Here is a 16,289-nt window from a genome sequence, read left to right as displayed (position 1 = left end):
TTATTAGTTAACTAAAAATACAGAAAACGTTACCTTGGTGACAAAGCTGTCCAGTTTTACCATTTGGGCAAGAACAAAGAAAAGCAAAGAGGGATTCTTTCTGGCGATTCTCTTCTATACATGTTCCTCCTTTACATATGTCCTTATTGTTACATGGAGAATCTAAATTATCCGAAAATAAAAATAAAATTGTTTCAACAACTTTTGTGTGAGAATGATGACATTGAGGTTATAAACTTTTTTCTAAGCTGAGTCTCAAATCTCAGGATTTTCATTGGTCAATATACATTCTGTGCTGGATTTTGACCAATCAAATACCTGAGATCTGAGTTTGAGCTACATTGTAAGAGCAAAATCTTTACAACCTTTAAACTTGGTCTATTGCTATGTATGAAGGCAAACTTGCTGCTAGCTATGATTTCTTCCAATATATTAAAGTGCAAAGATAGCATCACAGGAATGGTCCTTTGGTTAAGTGGTCTCCCAAATAATATTTGTAAGACCAGGTGAGGATGATCAAATTTCAACAACAGTCAATAGTATAATACATTATATACATGTATATCTTACTTACACTTCCCCTTTTCTTTTTTTATAATAAAATGTAAATACTTAAAAATTGTTTTAATACTTGTTGAAACATTTACAGCAAAAAGATGGTAAAAGATACAAACAGAAAACAAGGACCATCAAAATAGATCTACAGATATATTAACTGTCATTCACTGACAAAAAGCTTTTGAACGCTGTTGAGTTAGTCTTCTGAATTGGACACAAAAACTCCTATGACCAACAAAATGAATTGTTTGACACTCACCACTTCGTATAAGAGCTGTGTTGGCATTTTTTACCAGTTTATACCCGGCTGACCTGTGTAGCTGTGGAATACAAAAGCCGAGCTCTCGTCCAGGGTATTTGTCACACATGCAAATTGGACCATAAAGTATGGTATCAACACAGTAATTCCTTCCACTTGGTTTATCAATCTTGTAATCTAAATAATATATTCAAGGAAATAATACATAAAATCAGTTCACAAGGGCTATTATGGGAAATCTTGGGAAAAGCTTAACTTCTGTTAAATAGCATCTGGTCACTCAAAAGAAAACAAAAACAACAACAATAAATAAATGGAATCTGAAATTCATGCTGAGAGTTCATGAAAGATATATGAGCCGAGTCATGACAAAACCAACATCCGCGCAGTCTGATCAGGATCCATTGCTGTTCCCTTAACAAATCTATTACAAGTGGAGAAACCAACAGCTAACAGCATGCACCCTGATCAGACTGCACCAATGCGCTGACTGGTCTGTCTGGATCCATGCTGGTCGCAAACCCATTATGTTGGTTTTGTCATGACGCGGCTCATATGTAGTAATTAATTTATTTTCGAAAGTGTAAAACTTGCAAGATGTGACTGTTGATTAATGACTTTGTATCTGTATTTATTAAAATTAGATGCAGTGTAACTTCCAAATTCCGGAACATAATTATAATGATATCTAAAAAAAAACCGTCAAACAATCAAGAAATTTCTAAATTAAAAAAATATTGATGCTCATTTGAAAAAATCCCCACGAATATGACTTAAAGTACAGTGTAACCTCTGTTTAGCACTAACCTCTATACAACAACAGAATCTTCCAAACCTTAACCCTGATGAAGTTTCACTAAACCAGCTCAGGTGTCGCCTGTTTTACTCCTGTTTTCCATTTTCCTGTTGTTGTTTTTTCCGAAACTTATTTAAATTTCCAAAATTATTATTTTACAACACACACCTTTACCTCACTTGGGTAACATATTTTATAACAACTTAAATTTTTGTCTCTCAAAGGGTGTTTCTTTGAAAAAGTTGTACCATATTATTTTTCTCAAGAGCACTTTAATCCTTATTTATGAATTTGAATGAAGCAATTTACCATCACTACAATATTTTCCACGTTTTTTACCAGCCGGACATTGGCAAAGCATCCAATCTCTATTCTCATGCTGAGCGTAGTTCACACACTGCTTGCCTGTAGCACATTCATAGCCACCTAATCTACATCTTTTCTGTTCAGCTAAAATATATTGATTAAAGTATTTACCCAATGAATGTATTTTAATGGCGATCACTCAAAAAATAGAATGGTGACCCTTTTTTTCTTTTCAACCCAATGAATGTAAATGGTGATCACTCAAGAAATAGAATGATGTCCCTTATTTTCTTTCCAATCAATTCATGTTTCAATCACATTTGCACAGTTTAAGAAAATTCTCTGCACATGTTTAAATTTTCCTTCTTTCACTTAAGTCACACAGAATGGAACAGTGTTTATTATGACTTTAATCATATGCAAATAAGTAATTTTTTATTTATTTGGTTTATACAAATTCATTTTAGTTCCATTGTGTTGGAAGCTATAAGCTTATTGAAACACTCTCAAATCCATTCCTGGAACCAACCCATACTAAGAGTAAATGTAAGTTTCTTGGTCAAGGAAACAACAGCTTGCCCCTGACAGGGTTTGGACCCCATGATCAGCAATCCTTAGGCTGAAGCGTTAACCACTTGGACACCAAATAACCAAATAATTTAATCTTGAAAAAACAAAAAAAAACTTACTTATTTTGTAGCTTTTATAATAGCAAATCAATGGTGTTTTCCCATATTTTCTCTTTTTTCCGACCAGTTCTATACAAACACATACGGCAGTTCCGTCTGGTAGACCAATACAATCTGTCCTTGCCTTGTTCACACAATGCACACATGTTAACATTTCTTAAAAGAACAACATGTAACACAGGTCTTATTGACAAAATAATTTTAAATCACATTCATAAAAAATGACAAGAATATGGTTCATATCTTTCCCAATTTGATATTTTGACTGCTGGCAGTAGTAATTTTACTGTTTGAGTTAAGTCTCACCTGAAGGTCTTTCCAGTTGGCTGCTTTTAATTCCAGCACTTTGATATTTCAAAACAGCAATTAAGCATGGCACTGGATAATACCAGCAGCCTAAAATAACCATAGCATAAAATATTATTGGGAACCAGAATTTAACATGACATGGGATAATACCAGCAGCCTAAAATAACCATGGCATAAAATATTATTGGGAACCAGAATTTTACATGACATGGGATAATACCAGCAGCCTACAATAACCATGGCATGAAATATTATTGGGAACCAGAATTTAGCATGACATGGGATTACATCAGCAGCCTACAATAAACATGGATTGAGATATCAGCAGCCTGAACTTCTTGATGAAGGCATCAGAAGGCAACCAGCTGAACTTTGATTTTCTGTTTTAAGTTGTTTATTTTTGTTTTTCATAAATTTGACCACAAAAATTGTTTTTAATGAAATAAAGTCATTTACCAAACTGTCTATTCTTATAAAATAAATAGGTTTTTCATACTATGATGACACAGTCTTCCGGTATATCCAGGTGGACACGCGCAGATGTAGTCAAAACCCTTGTATGCCTCGGTTTTTATACAAACCCCTCGCCGACATCTGTTTACACTAGCATCACATGGTCCCCCTATTTAAAGAAACATTGTCAAAACATTTAATAACATATTTTTATACGTAAAGTTATAGCAGAATTTTTAATTAAAAACAGGCTAAACCGGTGAAGTAAAACTTAAATTTTGTATGGTGATTATATTAGAAAATTAATTGTGTAGTATGTTATGGTGAAGTAAAACTTAAATTTTGTATGGTGATTATATTAGAAAATTAATTGTGTAGTATGGTATGGTGAAGTAAAACTTAAATTTTGTATGGTGATTATATTAGAAAATTAATTGTGTAGTATGGTATGGTGAAGTAAAACTTAAATTTTGTATGGTGATTATATTAGAAAATTAATTGTGTAGTATGGTATGGTGAAGTAAAACTTAAATTTTGTATGGTGATTATATTAGAAAATTAATTGTGTAGTATAAACTGTGTGAAAAATATTTAGGCTGACTAAGCTCTATGCTAGTAATGGTAAAGTCTTGTCACTATTGCCTGGCAATGAGAAATTTAAATAATACCCTGGGCTGCGTTCCATAGAAGGTCCTAAGTGTATCCTAAGTCCAAGGACTTGTGACAAAGTATAGCAGTAAATTAAGACGGTTTCAATAAATATTTTCACCTTCAGTAAAAGTTTTAGACTTTTATTTAATCAAATTCTTCTGAGAATAGTTACAAAATACAATTGCACACCCTTCAATCCCCAATTTGTAAATGTTTTTCTGCATCGCAATTCAGAAATTGAAGAATCTTAAACATAAGAGGGATAAGGGGATAAGAATACCTGATCCTTTTGGTTTAACCACAGCGCCATGGACCCTTATTTTTGGTTTACAAAACCCCAGATCTTTTCCCCGTCTGCCATATTCTTTACACACACAGAATGGTCCATATTTATCCGAATATATGCAAGTAGGCAGAGTGCCAGATATGTCAATAAATTTGTAATCTAGTTAATAAAAGGAAATGAAACAAATTATAATTTTAGTTTTAATCTTTTTCAAAACTTTTGAACACATGTCAAGGTTGTACTATTTCTAAAAACTTTTGTATATTTGCCTCAGAAATATGGGGTTAATACTAGTGACCAACGTCAAAAGATTTCATTTCAGGTTCATGTGTCGAGCACATAATATGATACAGGCACAAGCATTCTTTTAGACACATGTCGATGGATTTGTCCTATTTAAAATCAAATGATTGTGGTTTGAAGTTAAACACTTCTGACCATTGGTCAGTGAGGATTTTTCTCCTTAATTCAGAAAGTTATTGTACAAATAACCAAAGCAATTTTCATGACAATAAGACATGGTTTTTACAATTTAATACGTAAGATGCTTTTAGACAATTTATATAACAATTTAACACAGTTTTTACCTTCTATACAGTCTACACCACGGGTCCTTCCAACTGGACACTGACAGAGCACTTGGTTACTATCATCTGATAGGGCGTAATTCACACATTCTTTTCCAGGCTCACAATCATTACGGCCTAAACCACAGGGACCTTGTCGTTCTTAAAACATAAAGCACTTTTGTATATGTTTGACAGATAGATAGGATAGACTACTTCAATAAGTAAACTTTATTCAATGAGGATAGCTTTACTTCAAAGAGTAAACTTAATTCAATGAGGATAGACTTACTTCCTTGATCAATGAGGATAGACTTATTTCCATGAGTAAACTTTATTCAATGAGGATAGACTTACTTCCATGAGTAAACTTAATTCAATGAGCTTAGACTGACTTCCATGAGTAAACTTAATTCAATGAGCTTAGACTGACTTCCATGAGTAAACTTAATTCAATGAGGATAGACTTACTTCCATGTGAAAACTTAATTCAATGAGGATAGATTTACTTCCATGAGTAAACTTAATTCAATGAGGATAGACTTACTTCCTTGATCAATGAGGATAGACTTACTTCCATGATCAATGAGGATAGACTTACTTCCATGTGAAAACTTAATTCAATGAAGATAGACTTACTTCCATGAGTAAACTTAATTCATTGAGGATAGACTTACTTCCATGAGAAAACTTAATTCATTGAGGATAGACTTACTTCCATGTGAAAACTTAATTCAATGAGGATAGACTTACTTCCATGTGAAAACTTTATTCAATGAGGATAGACTTACTTCAATGTGAAAACTTTATCAATGAGGATAGACTTACTTCCATGAGTAAACTTAATTCAATGAAGATAGACTTACTTCCATGAGGAAACCTAATTCATTGGGAATAGACTTACTTCTATGAGAAAACTTAATTCATTGAGGATAAACTTACTTCCATGTGAAAACTTATTTCAATGAGGATAGACTTACTTCCATGTGAAAACTTTATTCAATGAGGATAGACTTACTTCCATGAGTAAACTTAATCCAATGGGGATAGACTAACTTCCATGAGAAAACTTTATCAATGAGGATAGACTTACTTCCATGAGTAAACTTAATTCAATGAAGATAGACTTACTTCCATGAGAAAACTTAATTCAATGAGGACAGACTTACTTCCATGAGTAAACTTAATCCAATGGGGATAGACTAACTTCCATGAGAAAACTTTATCAATGAGGATAGACTTACTTCCATGAGTAAACTTAATTCAATGAAGATAGACTTACTTCCATGAGAAAACTTAATTCAATGAGGACAGACTTACTTCCATGAGTAAACTTAATTGATTGTTGACAGACTTACTTCCATCAGTAAACTTAATTCAATGAGGATAGACTTACTTCCATGAGTAAACTTAATTCATTGAGGATAGACTTACTTCCATGAGTAAACTTATTTCAATGGGGATAGACTAACATCCATGAGTAAACTTAATTCAATAAGTATTGACTTACTTCCATGAGAAAACTTAATTAAATGACGATAGACTCACTTCCATGAGTAAACTTAATTCAACGAGGATAGACTTACTTCAATGAGTAAACTTAATTCATTAAGCATTGACTTACTTCATGAGTAAACTTAATTTGTGACGATAGATTTATTTTCATTAGGAAACCTGATTTAAAAAGGATAGAATTACTTCCATGAGTTAACCTAATTTTATGAAAATTAATTTAAGTCCACGAGTAAATTTAATTCTATGAAGATTTACTTACTTCCATTTGTAAACTTAATTCTATGAAGGGTAAACTATTCAATGAGGATAGACTTACTTCCATGAGGAAACTTTAATTCAATGAGGATAGACTTTTTTTGGTGAGTAAACTTAATTCAATGAGAATTTACTCACTTCCATGAGAAAACTTAATTCAATGAGCATAGACTGACTTCCATGAGAAAACTTATTCATTGAGGATAGACTTACTTCCATTAGTAAACTTAATTCAATGGGGATAGACTAACTTCCATGAGTAAACTTAATTCAATAAGTATTGACTTACTTCCATGAGAAAACTTAATTAAATGAGAATAGACTTACTTCCATGAGTAAACTTAATTCAACGAGGATAGACTTACTTCCATGAGAAAACTTAATTCATTGAGGATAGACTTACTTCCATTAGTAAACTTAATTCAATGGAGATAGACTAACTTCCATGAGTAAACTTAATTCAATAAGTATTGACTTACTTCCATGAGAAAACTTAATTAAATGAGAATAGACTTACTTCCATGAGTAAACTTAATTCAACGAGGATAGACTTACTTCCATGAGAAAACTTAATTCAATGAGTATTGACTTACTTCCATGAGAAAACTTAATTAAATGAGGATAGACTTACTTCCATGAGTAAACTTAATTCAACGAGGATAGACTTCAATGAGTAAACTTAATTCATTGAGCATTGACTTACTTCATGAGTAAACTTAATTTGTGACGATAGATTTATTTTCATTAGGAAACTAAGTCCATGAGTAAATTTAATTCTATGAAGATTTACTTACTTCCATTAGTAAACTTAATTCTATGAAGGGTAAACTATTCAATGAGGATAGACTTACCTCCATGAGGAAACTTTAATTCAAAGAGGATATACTTTTTTGGTGAGTAAAGTTAATTGAGTAGATTGTTTTCCTTATCAAAAGGCCTGGGGGGGCCTTTATAAGGGGAGGGGCGTTTATTAGGAATTTTACGGTACTTCAATGAGTAAACTTAATTCAATAAGTACTGACTTACTTTCATGAGTAAACTTAATTTGTGACTATAGACTTATTTTCATGAGGAAACATGATTCAAAAAGGATAGAATTACTTCCATGAGTAAACCTAATTCTATGAAAATTAACTTAAGTCCACAAGAAAATTTAATTCTATGAAGATTTACTTATTTCCATGAGTTAACTTAATTCTATGAAGATAGAGTTGCTTCCATGAGTAAACCTTATTCTATGAAAATTAACTTAAGTCCACAAGAAAATTTAATTCTATGAAGATTTACTTATTTCCATGAGTTAACTTAATTCTATGAAGATAGAGTTGCTTCCATGAGTAAACCTTATTCTATGAAGATTAACTTAAGTCCACAAGAAAATTTAATTCTATGAAGATTTACTTATTTCCATGAGTTAACTTAATTCTATGAAGATAGAGTTGCTTCCATGAGTAAACCTTATTCTATGAAGATTAACTTAAGTCCACAAGAAAATTTAATTCTATGAAGATTTACTTACTTCCATGAGTTAACTTAATTCTATGAAGATAGAGTTGCTTCCATGAGTAAACCTTATTCTATGAAGATTTACTTACTTCCATGAGTAAACTTACTTTTATGAGGATCAGGAAAGAAGCAGAGTGATGGAGCGTTAAATTTATTCTTGTAATAACCCATACAGATACACACAACAGTGGCATCCTCCAGGCCTAAACACTCAAATCTTTGATCTTTTTCACATCTGTGACACCAGATTGTTTCTACAAAATTCAAAAAGATAAATGATGCTGTCAACATAAAACGTATAACAAAAGCTGACACTTGAAAAGAAATTTTATTAAATGCCTTACTGAATTTTGATTGTCTAACACTTGTATCAAACTAATTTATTTATTGCAAAAGAAAACAGAATGATTAGTGTATATGCTCATTAAATGAAAAAAATGTTTTGATTATTAAACTAAATATGAACATATACTTATTCTACAAACATGCAATATTCCTTGTATTTCTAGCAACTCAAATAGAGGAGATATTGCTTTTAAAAGCAGGGAATTTGGTAAACTAGGTTAAAAACTGGAGCAGTGGAGGGAAAATGGGGGGGGGGGGAGTTAATGCTCCTTTTAGTGGTTATGGCAAGCATGTTCATAAATTCATAAATGATATCTTGAAAAGGCAACTTTTTAAACGACAGGTAAATACCTATTTAGTAAACAGCTTATTAGTAGGGGAATACTGAAGTGATATTGTCCAATAATAAAGGAGGTATTGTCCAAAATTTGGCAAATTTGTAAAATTTATTTGTTAATCACTTACGTATGTGACAATATTTTCCTCTCCATCTACCGTAACAAGCACAAACAAACTTTTCCTTATCTATCTGGACACATTGACCATGACGACATTTATTTCTGCTTAAAGAGCATGGCCCTTCCTCTAATATAAATAATAAAGCATAATTAACGTCTGTATTTGAATATTTCTCTGGTGTTTTAAGAAAATCTTTATTCATTTATAGTATTATATCAAAATCATCTTCCTCTAAGGGTGACAGTACATAAAACATTAACTGTGACAGGTAATGTTTACCAATGTGCAAGTTATTTTGTCATTGCAACAAGAGCGATCAGTGATCACATGTGTCGCCTCATGATGGCCAATTTCATGTTGGGACAAGTTTTGTGACAGACGGACAGACAGACGGACAGTGCACAACTAGACTTGGTACTGATCATTCCTGTTAAGTTTGGATGAAATTGCACCAGTAGTTTATGAGGAGTAGTCCGGACAAGCTTTTGTGTATCTGGCAACACAAAGAAAACAAGCAATTATCATAGTATTGCAAGCAATCTATTTATAAGTCCCCTACCGTTTAGAACCCCATCAATATTCTGAAGGGCCATTGGCCATTCACTAATGTTTCAATTTTTCTCTATTTTTAGTAAATTTGTTGGAAAAGTTCTTTAAAAGTGATCACAGGAAACAGTTTTATGAACAGACAGACAAACGGACTGAAGGACACTCTAAAGTTAATATTTGAAACACCCCTGTTACCAAAATATAACATTTTTAAAAGCAGAATTCTTAAAGAGGAGATAACTCTTGAATTAAAGATACAATTTCATAAAAAAAATTTCAGCTCTTTTTGACTAATCACAAATATTGTTATATTTGCCATGTTTTAAGCCTATTTGTTGCCAAGGCAACCAATATTTTTTCCAAATAGGAAGAACAGATAAGTCATGCATAATCTCAAGACTGCCATCTTCCCATATGTCAAGTTTCACAAAAATATTTCCAGTACTTTTTGAGTTATCACTGGATTCAGTTTATGTGTAAAATTTGCCATATTTTCAGTCTATGTGTTGCCATAGCAACCAGAATTTTCAACATAGGAAGAAAAGAAAAAGACGTGCATAATCTCCAGACTGCCATCTACCCATATTACAAGTTTCATAAAAATATTTCTATTACTTTTTGCGTTAACACTGGATCCAGTTTATGTGTAAAATTTGCCATATTTTCAGTCTATTTGTTGCCATAGCAACCAGAATTTTCAACATAGGAAGAAAAGGAAAAGACGTGCATAATCTCCAGACTGCCATCTACCCATATGTCAAGTTTCATAAAAATATTTCCAGTACTTTTTGCGTTATCACTGGATCCAGTTTATGTGTAAAATTTGCCATATTTTCAGCCTATTTGTTGCCATAGCAACCAGAATTTTCAACATAGGAAGAAAAGAAAAAGACGTGCATAATCTCCATACTGCCATCTATCCATATATCAAGTTTCATAAAAATATTTTCAGTACTTTTCAAGTTATCGCGGGATCCAGTTTTGTGGATGGACTGACAGACAGACGGACGGACGGACGGACGGACAGACAGACGGACGGTAAACCTAAAGTCCCCTCCGGTAAACCGGTAGGGGACTAAAAACACCTTTTTATCAAAGGGCCATAACTCGGCAAAAAATCATTCAACCGGAAAACCCGTGCAATATGCGCAAGGACTTGAGCTACAGATCAATCCTGTAAAGTTTCATTGAAATTGCATTAGTGGTATAAGAGAAGTAGTCCGGACAAACTTTAAAAATAAAAATTATTAAAGGGCCATAACTCTGACAAAAATCATTGAACCGGAAAATTCTGACAATATGCACAACTAGACTTGGTACTGATCATTCCTGTAAAGTTTGGATGAAATTGCACCAGAAGTTTATGAGGAGTAGTTCGGCCAAGCTTTTGTGTATCTGGCAACACACAGAAAAAACACCTTTTTTATCAAAGGGCCATAACTCGGCCAAAAATCATTCAACCGGAAAACCCGTGCAATATGCGCAAGGGCTTGAGCTACAGATCAATCCTGTAAAGTTTCATTGAAATTGCATTAGTGGTATAAGAGAAGTAGTCCGGACAAACTTTTACAATAAAAATTATTAAAGGGCCATAACTCTGACAAAAATCATTGAACCGGAAAATGCTGACAATATGCACAACTAGACTTGGTACTGATCATTCCTGTAAAGTTTGGATGAAATTGCACCAGAAGTTTATGAGGAGTAGTCCGGACAAGCTTTTGTGTATCTGGCAACACACAGAAAAAAACACCTTTTTTATCAAAGGGCCATAACTCGGCAAAAAATCATTCAACCGGAAAACCCGTGCAATATGCGCAAGGACTTGAGCTACAGATCTATCCTGTAAAGTTTCAATGAAATTGCATTAGTGGTATAAGAGAAGTAGTCCGGACAAACTTTTACAATAAAAATTATTAAAGGGCCATAACTCTGACAAAAATCATTGAACCGGAAAATGCTGACAATATGCACAACTAGACTTGGTACTGATCATTCCTGTAAAGTTTGGATGAAATTGTACCAGTAGTTTATGAGGAGTAGTCCGTACAAGTTTTGTGACGGACATGCAGACGGACGGACAGACGACGGAAAAGTGATCCCTATATATCACCACTACTTCGTAGAGGCGACACAAAAATGATATTTTTTTTAACAAATTTTAATAAGCGTCTGTGTTGATTTAAGTGCATAAAATAATCATTTTTTTCTTACAAATTTTAATAAGGGTCTATTCAACACAGAACTGTTAATTTCAAATAGACTCTTTTTGACTGCATGCAAACTTCATTTTGTTAAGGCATAGATGTCAATATAACTGATTAACAAATGGATATCAATTGTAAACAATGCTGAAAAGTTGTCGTAAACCAAGCATCAATAGTAAACCAAAATATATAAGCCACGTCACAACAAAACCAACATAGTGGGTTTGCGCCCAGCATGGATCCAGACCAGCCTGCGCATCCGCGCAATCTGATCAGGATCCATGCTGTTCGCTTACCAACTCTATTACAAGTGGAGAAACTGACAGCGAACAGCATGGATCCTGATCAGACTACACGGATGCGCAGGCTGGTCGGGATCCATGCTGGTCGCAAACCATTATGTTGGTTTTGTCGTGACGTGGCTCCATTATGTTGTTACTGTTAATAATAATTTCATGGTCAGAAGCCTACACATGAAGAAAATTTCAAGAAATGCTTTTACAATAAAAGTTTACCTCCCATAGTTCCAAACAGGCTTGGTTGAATCATTTTTGCTTTGCAGAATCCATATTGATCTTTCTTACGACCGTACTTGTTACACATACATATTGGTCCATATATGTTTGCATCAACACATGAGGTTCTGTTACCAGGTACAATATACTCATATTCTGAAAGGAAACATAGACTGCTTTTATCACTTTTGAAGAATGATAACTCTTTTTACCCTTAAACTATGTTATATATCATAAATAACATGTCCTTCTTTCAATCTTGACCATACCGTTCATCATTTTCAGCGAAAATTTTAAAATATGTGCTGACTTAATAGAAAACAGTGCTGCAGACCATGATCAGACAGCACAGAATGTGCAGACAGACTTTGGTCGGCACGGGTCACCATGGGTACATTAGGCTGCCGCTAGCCAGCTAAAGCAAGTTTAATATAATGATAAGATCAAGTAAGTTTGTTGTTACTTTTCTAAAACTGAAAAAAAATGCTGTAAAATATGATACAATGAATTTACTAAAATTTGCATATATCGAATTTTACATTTGAAACTGGCTTTACGATCAACATTGTATATAAAAACTTCAACAAAGTGTAATGCTGGTGTTGATGCCTACGTCTAGGTCAGAAGCTTAGTCTCAGTCTTGTGACAATATCCAGTTTATTTCAACCATTTTATAAAAGAAAAGAGAAAAAAATATATCATATAGCTATGATATTTTTATGGATATTAACCAATGATTTCAAACCTTGTTCACAATTATCAGGCCCTCGAATATTTCCGACTGGACACTGGCACACCTTTGCTGACCCTTTATCTCCTTGGGCGTAGTCTACACACTCCTGACCTGGGGTACAATTATGTTTATGCTTCTTGCAGTCTCCCTGTCTGTCTAAAAATTTAAAAGGAAGCTTGAAATTTCATGCTGAAGTTTAAAAAAAACAAGTTTGCTGGAAAGCAACTGATAAACTTCATAGAGTAGTTCAATGACCAAAAAAATTATAAAAACACTATAAAATATATGTGGACATAAATTGATATTTCAAACATTCAATTGCTGAATCAGGATTTGTTTGTTTGTTTGTTGCTTTTACAGCACACCAACACAGTACAGGTCATAATGGCACCAAAACAGGACAGATAATTTTGGCTAACCTCGGGTGACAGGTTTTACAAACTTCAAAGCAACCACCACACCTGCTAGAGCTAAGAGATGCACAGACTTCAGTTATTCGAAACAATTAAATCGCCTCTTAAGATTACACTGGGATAAACAGTGGCTGCAATTCTTATGCCTTAACCACCGCAACCCCTCAGTCACAAGGGGTCTGAAAGAGGATTTTTATTTTTTCATGATACCATGAACACATGATACCATGAACACATGATACATGATAAACAGACGAGGATACAGTTTTTGTTTAAAGCAAAAAAAGTAAAACATCAAGGTCTTCTTTTTTTCTTTTCTTTTTTTTGGGATACCTCAGATTTTTTCACTCAGGTCTAAATCACCTGATATAAAAGTATACCATTTATACAAAAAGTTATTTCAAAAGACTTTTTTTTTAAGTTAAAACTCATTTTTTTCAAAGTGTGTAGTAATACTGCACTATCCAAATCTATTTTTTAGCATAAATTTTCTTGTATTAAAATTCAAACAAGACTTGTTTGTGGACCACATGCTTCACTAATATTTCAGTGCTGGATGGCAGATTTTTATATGTTATGCCTTTTCCTAAGAAATGCAAGCAAAGACAAATTCATGACAACACTATTACTTTTACTAGTCTATTATCTTTTACTATCTGATTGTACATCATTATTTACCAATTTTCTACTTCAATTTCCATTTAATTAAAGGCAATTTGCAAAACATTATTTGCAAATACCATAAGACGTTTTTAAAAAATAAATGATAAAACAAAGGTTTGTACTTAATTGATTTTATAAGTAATACTCGAACCTTTCTTTCGTCTTCTAAAGAAGCAGATAGAGGGCGCGTCATACTTGTTTCTTTCGTATTCCAGGCATATACACACAGCTGTGCCATCGCCAAGTCCTGTACAATCTATCCTGGCGTCAGGCAAACAATCAAGGCAGTCACTCATAGCTGTTATGTTTCAAATATGAAATCATGTGATTATATGACATATATTCACAATATTCAAATATGTTCAATCAGTCTGAACCTAAGATAAGCAGAAATTACCACCAGTATAGTGCTGGGCAGTCTGCATCTTGGTGCAATCTGTCCAAACTTTTGGGAACCACTGGGAAACAGCTCTTAAACAGCCCAATTAGTGCTGAGAAGGAAAAGAAACCCTGCAATTTATGTCTATTGGTGATTTGACGTCATTTACTTACAGTTATTGAAATTTCTACAGAAACAACTTCTTTCAATACTGTGAATATGTAATTATAAAAAAATACTTACAATATATCATTTAAACTTCCAGGATGACACAATATTATCTTCCAATAAAAAATAAGATAAACCAATGGAATAGTTCTACAACTTTTTATTCAAATACCAAGTTATTGTTTTATAAACATTCACTACATAACTGCATTTTTTGTATATGAATTTCAAACTTTACCTAGCTATTAACAATATCCAAGTCACTCATGTATTGACATTTTCTTTAAAGAAAATATGTGTTTATTAAGATATACCATGCTCATCTTTGAGTAAAATATTTTTATTCCAGAAATGTATTGAAATCTAAAAAATTCTTACTGAATATGTCTCATGGGAATCTGTTTTCCTAATTATGAGTCAAGTAATGTTGGTACTTTACCAATTAAATAAATTAATTAAAATTACCAGTTTCACTTACTCTTTTCACAAAAAAGTCCAGTTTTCTTTGGTGGGCAGGCACAGAGATAATCCCTCCCATTCTCATTCTTTGTTTCTCGGCAAGTTCCATGCTTACACTCGTTTCTGTCATACTGACAAGATCCAGTTTCTGCAAAGATTTACATATTATCATCCAAATGTAAATTATAAGCATTGAACAGTTATCTCCGCACAGTTCCAGGATAAAGGGGATTGGGGTTGCGAAGAGGATCGATATCAGGTTAAATTAAATTCTTTCAAGTTAACTTACTATTAATATTGGTTCATATACCTGTCCTATTGCTTGCCTCAGCCCTAGATTTGCACAAATCAGGGCTTGAGCGTTATTATCAGATTCCTGCTTTACTGGATATACATGCTTTTTGAAAAGAGCCCCATCAACTGGAATATTGCATGTATTTTTTTTATATTCCCATAAAGTTTTATGTATTTTCATACAAGGTCAAAAAGAAATTAATAGAAAACAATGCATTAAAACAAGAGGGCCATGATGGCCCTGAGGTCGCTCACCTGTATAAAGGCACCCGGAGCGGGGCCAGTTTAAACCCAAGGGCTTTTATTTGAACAAACTTAGAACACACCCATTAGAAGATATTTCACAATGTTAAGTTTTTACTACACACATATAATGAAAAACAATGATCTACTCCCCCCCCCCCCCCAGTCAGGGCCAAATATAATCCAGGGGCTTTTATTTGAACAAACTTGGTAGACACCAGTAAGAAGATGTTTCATGCTAAACATCTAAGCTCTAGCTCATTGGGTTTTTTAAAAGAAGATTTTTTAAGTTTTTAATATACACATATAGTTTAAAACAATGACACCCCTGGGACGGGGCCAGTTTTGACCCCAGGGCTTTTATTTGAACAAACTTTGTAGACACTCACTAGTAGATGTTTCATGCTTAATATCTAAACTCCAGCTATTTGGGTTTTTTCAAATAATAATAATAAATACCACATTTATATAGCGCCCTTTTCATTAAAATGTTCAAAGGCGCTTTACATCAATCATATATGTCTAAAACAATATAAATGAACAGGATTATGAACATTAAAAATATTTTGCATTAGCTAATTAAAAGTATAAATTATGGAATTATTTTTACATATTAATACAATATAACTTAAAGATCCTTAAAACTCACTTTACAATATTATTGTCATACATTAAAATTGTCTTCAATATATAATAATAGATAAGATCTTGCT

The 16,289-nt window shown here is 33.1% G+C and overlaps 1 protein-coding gene across 1 annotated transcript in view; it reads right to left on the bottom strand.

Moving 5' to 3' along the window:
* LOC132725730 (neurogenic locus notch homolog protein 1-like) overlaps window positions 1-16,289 on the bottom strand; it is a 101,351-nt gene that overhangs the window by 72,105 nt on the left and 12,957 nt on the right. The window contains exons 2-14 of the mRNA XM_060710917.1: window positions 15,059-15,187; window positions 14,185-14,331; window positions 12,970-13,113; window positions 12,225-12,380; window positions 8,960-9,079; window positions 8,257-8,403; window positions 4,895-5,035; window positions 4,302-4,466; window positions 3,414-3,539; window positions 2,609-2,764; window positions 1,923-2,063; window positions 818-994; window positions 34-162 (exon numbers count right to left, since the gene is read on the bottom strand). Coding sequence (XP_060566900.1) covers window positions 34-162; window positions 818-994; window positions 1,923-2,063; window positions 2,609-2,764; window positions 3,414-3,539; window positions 4,302-4,466; window positions 4,895-5,035; window positions 8,257-8,403; window positions 8,960-9,079; window positions 12,225-12,380; window positions 12,970-13,113; window positions 14,185-14,331; window positions 15,059-15,187 — 1,878 coding nt within the window. The remainder of the gene's footprint in view (window positions 1-33; window positions 163-817; window positions 995-1,922; window positions 2,064-2,608; window positions 2,765-3,413; window positions 3,540-4,301; window positions 4,467-4,894; window positions 5,036-8,256; window positions 8,404-8,959; window positions 9,080-12,224; window positions 12,381-12,969; window positions 13,114-14,184; window positions 14,332-15,058; window positions 15,188-16,289) is intronic.

Source organism: Ruditapes philippinarum, unplaced genomic scaffold (assembly GCF_026571515.1).
Source record: "Ruditapes philippinarum isolate M1 unplaced genomic scaffold, ASM2657151v2 ctg2767_1_1_1_1, whole genome shotgun sequence".
Taxonomy (NCBI): Eukaryota; Metazoa; Mollusca; class Bivalvia; order Venerida; family Veneridae; genus Ruditapes; species Ruditapes philippinarum.
The sequence above is the reverse complement of the archived record's forward strand: the minus strand, read 5'-3'. Positions and strand labels throughout refer to the sequence as shown.